Here is a 5,285-nt window from a genome sequence, read left to right on the forward strand (position 1 = left end):
CCACTCAAACCATAACCTGAACCAGAAATGGAACTGGAACTTCACCAAAAGAATGAAATTAGTCTCTGTCAAAAATCTATTACACAATATGTTTTCATTTCAGTCAAATTTTCTCCATATACAAATGCTCACTACTAATTTTTTTTTGACATAAATAAGATATCTTTTATTCGCAGCTGTATAGATTAACTTAAAATGCTTAACTCTTTTACCATTCAAAAACAAACAAAATGTTGGTAGTTGCACAATACGTATGATATATTTTATTTATAAAATTGATAATAATATATACTATAGACAAATTTCCCAACTCTGCAGTTGTGTTTATATAATTAGTCCTACTAATTTATCTTAATTAAAAAAAACAACTCTCTCTCTCTCTCTCTGTATCTCTGATGTTGCGTATGGAAAAGAGCTGTAAAAAGTCAGCGTCTCTCTTTCTCTTTCTATAAACTCATCTTTCTTTCCTTCTTTTGTTTGTTTGTTATTAACAACACAAAGAGAAAAAGAGAACAATCAGTTTCAGTTTCCAACCTCCCATAAACCTGTTCCCTCAATTATTTCCATTTACTTCCTTCTTAATCCCCAAAAAATCTCACACACATCATATATATTAATACCACTCTTTTTGTTCTTTCTTCTCTTCTCAATTCAACCATGCATGTCTTGTTTTTTCACTAAGCATGTGTAGTAGCATCTTTGTCTCATCAACATCATCAACAATATCATCATCAAAAACTATGGACAATTATCAAGGTGATTTAACTGACATAATCAGAGCTCCCGGTACTACTACTGCTACTGCCACTACTACTGCCGGAGCATATAGTACAACAGGAACTTCTTCATCATCATCTGAATATGTTTTACAACATCTTCATGATAATCAATGGCATCATCATAATCATAATCATCAATTATTCTCTTCTTCTGATCATCTTCATCGTCAGCATCATCACCAGCACCAGCACCAGCACCAGCAGCAACAACAAAATATGAGTTTTATTAATTCGGTTCTGGAAGGAACCAACATGAATAACATGTTTGGTGATCCATTATTATCAACTTTAAGAGATCCATTTCTACAAGAACTTGATCATATACCATCATCTTCTTACTTCAACATCACAACAAATACTACTACTACTACTGCGGCTACTACTACTACTGCATCGCCGGCTTCAACTTCAATAATTAATGTTTCTGATGTGAGTAATTCTATTTTTGCACTTGATCATAATCATAATCATGAGATTAGATCAAATTCAAGACCATGTAAGAATATATTCTCAAACATGATTCAGATCTCTCCTAATCCAAAGTTACCAAGTAATTATGAATCTTCTTCAACTATGGCACCTTCTCCAAGACAAATTAAACAAGTTGTTTCAACCAATATCAATATTAATGCTAATATCTCAAAGGATTCTCTTCTAGATAACACAGGAGTTCAGATCTCATCTTCAAGAAATTCATCTGGTCTTAAAAGAAGGTAAGATGAGACATCATTATTAATTATATTTATATGATTAATTTTATATAATATATGTTATATTTATAAATTATATATAATAATTAATGTCATGGGATAGAAAAGAATCAAATTAATTTATGTTTGTGCATGTTACTATCATTAATTTCATGATGGTATGGTATAGTATGGTATCATAATTCAAATACTATTAGTACTATTTTGTTTTAATTTTGAAGTTGAAATTTTTTGGTGAATTTTTGGAACAAATACTGTACAGAGAAAGTAGGGTTTGGCATGAATTAGGTACTTTTATTATTTTTCCTTTTCTAGTGCTAATTTACAAAATATCATCTCTTCCTTTGACTATATACACGTGTCAACATTAATGAATTTTGGACTGAGAATGAAAATATATATTAAGTTTCAATCATGATAATATCAAGAAGACTATATAACATGTGGTTTAATTTCTTTTGATGCTTTTCATAAGCTTTAAATTAAATTCACCTGAAAAGTTGAGTTAGCTTCTTGTCACAAATAATTGTAAAAATGACCTTTCAAGCAACTTACTTATCTTAAACTACTTTTCTTCTATAATCACCTGAAGTTTCCTATTCTTTTGAATTTGATCATCATACAAAATAATAAACATACCTGCAATTTTAATTGAAATTAACCAAATTAAACACCTATAATCTAATATAATAGTTTTTTCTTAGTTTTTATTTCTCTTTATATACATATGATCATATTCTTGTTATTTATATTAATTACTCCCTCCATTCCAAAATAAATAAGCAAAAAATGATCGGCATAAGATATTTATTTGGTGTAAATTTTAGACCAGATCATACAATAATTTTTGTTGACTAATTTTTGTTATATTTTAGGACGGATGAAGTGTACTAAAATGTGTTTGATTAATTAATCACAATAAGAGTGTGTTTTTTATTATTGAAATGATTTTATAGGCATTTCTTGTGCTTATATTAGAGTTTATCTATATATTAGCAGATTATGAAAAAAAATAAAAAATAAAACATTATTTTTGTGTAATGATTATTGAACAGGAAGAATCAGGCAAAAAAGGTTGTTTGTATTCCTGCACCAGCAGCTGCAAATAGTAGACAAACTGGAGAAGTAGTTCCTTCAGACTTGTGGGCTTGGAGAAAATATGGTCAGAAACCCATTAAAGGTTCACCTTATCCAAGGTAAGTTAGTTAGTAGTTTCTGATTAACAACAAGTACATAATTTATCAATTAAATAAATACATTGATGCAAAGCTTAATATATTATTAATTCATCATCATGTTGACTTGACTTTACCTAAAATCATTTCCTTGTAATGTACTATTGTGTTCCTTCCATATTTCTAGCTTGACCATTGTATATTGTTACTTGTCACACATTGTTATTTTAAAAACAACTAGACTAGCTACTTAGCTTTTGCAATTAAGAAAGCTCTCTCTCTAGTTGCTATTATTCTACGCAACATGGTATTGTAAGTGTCAGAGTAATCTTGCTGTCACAATTCACTGAGATTTAGTCTTGTTATTTTGATTTGTTGTTTTATATTTTATTATAAGAATTTATTGCATTAAGCAATTTTGTTTTGGTATAATGTTCTTGATGTATTTCATATGTAACAAAATATTAGTAAAGAAGTATATGCAGTCGGTCAATTTTTTTTTTTGCTTTCAATCCAAAATACATTCGAACAACCAATTTACATAAATCCTTGAATTCGTTCGAGTGTCGAAAAAAATTCAAGTGTCTAGATTAATTGACTACATGAATGCGCGAGTTGATTGCGGACAATAGAAAACCTCCTTTATGTTTTTCCCTGCTAGTAAAATTATTTGCTTATATTGTGTTACGGATTGCTTAAGTTATATGTTTGATGGTGTATGATTGTATTACAGAATTTCTCATTTGTATATTGCTCTTTTTGGTCTTTATGATAAGAGAAAATTTACTTTTTAAATACATTGAATAATTAATATATACCGAAGATATAACATATTAATGTTACTTAATCAATTTTTTGGTGTACTATTAGGGGTTACTATAGATGCAGCAGTTCAAAGGGATGTTCTGCAAGGAAACAAGTTGAGAGAAGCAGAACAGATCCAAACATGTTAGTTATCACTTACACTTCAGAACACAATCATCCATGGCCAACACAAAGAAATGCTTTAGCAGGTTCAACAAGATCTCAACCATCCAAAACCAATATGAAAAATTCAGAAGCTTCTTTGACTCAAAATGACACATCAAAACCAAAAGAAGAAAATCAAGAGAACAATAACAGTGATGAAAATGATTCTCCAATTGTTAACAATGTGAAGGAAGAGAATATGGAAGATATAGAGAAGCTACAGATTGAGATGGATGAAGTTGAAGGAGAATTTAATGATGGACTTTCTTATAAATCTTCTATGATTGAAAATAATCAAAGTCATGAAGATTTTTTTGCTGAGTTAGGTGAAATTGAAGCTGATCCATTAAACCTATTGTTTAATCAAGGTTTTAGTGGTAATTCAAGTACTAATGATGTTCATCAAAGAGATCAATCCAAGGGTTTAGATCCATTTCACCTCTTTGACTGGTCAGTGGACAACAACAATACCAACAAATAAGAGAAGGTTACAAGACCTAGAATTTAAAGCCATGCACCTTACAAAAAAGACCTAATTTTCAATCTTGCTTAGTATTATTTGGTGGTGGTGCAAGTGCAATACTATTCAAAGTCATATTTGGCTCTTTCTTATCGTCTCATTTGAAGTGTGTCATGTGAGGGAAGATTTAAGAAATTTCCTTTTTTTTTTTACTTATTACCACAGAAAAAGTTGAAATAGCGACAAAAATTTACAGACAGAAAAATGTGAAATATGTCTCTCATTTTGTCGCTAAGTGTTAGAGATTTCAAAATTTAGTGACCAATCATATATATTTTTTTATATCTCATTTCTGTCGTTATTTCAACTTTCTCTGATAGTTATATTTTTTGAATTTCATATTGTTTGCTTTCAATACAAAACAATCAATTTACATAAATTCTTGAATTTGTTCGAGTGACGATTTATTGACTGCATGAATGCGTGAGATGATTGCGGACAATAGAAAACCTACTTTATTTTCTCTTGGTATTTATTTACAAGAAGAGTGTAAAAGAGAAAGAGTGCTATGGTTGGTTGATTGGAAGCAAACCAAACTGAGTCCCACATTCCTTTTGGAATATTGGTGGATGGGACAGAAAGCTGAGGAACAGAAGGTAGCAATAGTTGAAACAAGTACATTTTACTATATTTCAGCAGAAGACATGAAAGCTCAGTATTGTGAGTAGATTGATGATAAAAAAGATGAGACTAGCCCTTTCATCTTTTTCAAGTGGAAAAAATTAAAATTATTTATTTTGGTGCATGTGAGGGTTAATTATCATTATTCTAATTCCAAAGTGTATGAGTGAAAAAGAGAAAAATTTGGATTCCAAGATTTGTTTGATGAGATATGAAATTTATGGAAGAAGACAAAAATAAATTTATATATATTTTAATTTATTTATAATATATATAAAGCTTGACTTTTCATATCAGTCACCTCTAATCTTGAGATGTGTGACATGAGAGGTGAAATGCATTATGCATGCTTTGGTTCATTGGCTTTGTGTTTTTTTATTATTATCCACCGACTTGTTTGTGTTCATTGATTTGAATTTTAGAATGAAATTATATTTTTGTCTATATATACTATTTCTTAGTTATTTTATTTATTTTAGTGTTTATGTTTTATTTTTATCATAGAGAAAAT

General features: G+C 29.4%; 1 protein-coding gene across 1 annotated transcript; it reads left to right on the forward strand.

Moving 5' to 3' along the window:
• The first annotated feature begins 393 nt into the window (after positions 1-393).
• On the forward strand, positions 394-5,021 carry LOC123894416 (probable WRKY transcription factor 35). The gene is made up of 3 exons (XM_045944419.1): positions 394-1,492; positions 2,545-2,685; positions 3,535-5,021. The coding sequence occupies exons 1-3, from the start codon at positions 684-686 to the stop codon at positions 4,112-4,114; spliced, it is 1,530 nt and encodes a 509-aa protein (XP_045800375.1). The 5' UTR covers positions 394-683; the 3' UTR covers positions 4,115-5,021.
• Positions 5,022-5,285: the final 264 nt, after the last annotated feature.

The sequence above is a fragment of the Trifolium pratense genome, linkage group LG7 (assembly GCF_020283565.1).
Source record: "Trifolium pratense cultivar HEN17-A07 linkage group LG7, ARS_RC_1.1, whole genome shotgun sequence".
Taxonomy (NCBI): domain Eukaryota; kingdom Viridiplantae; phylum Streptophyta; class Magnoliopsida; order Fabales; family Fabaceae; genus Trifolium; species Trifolium pratense.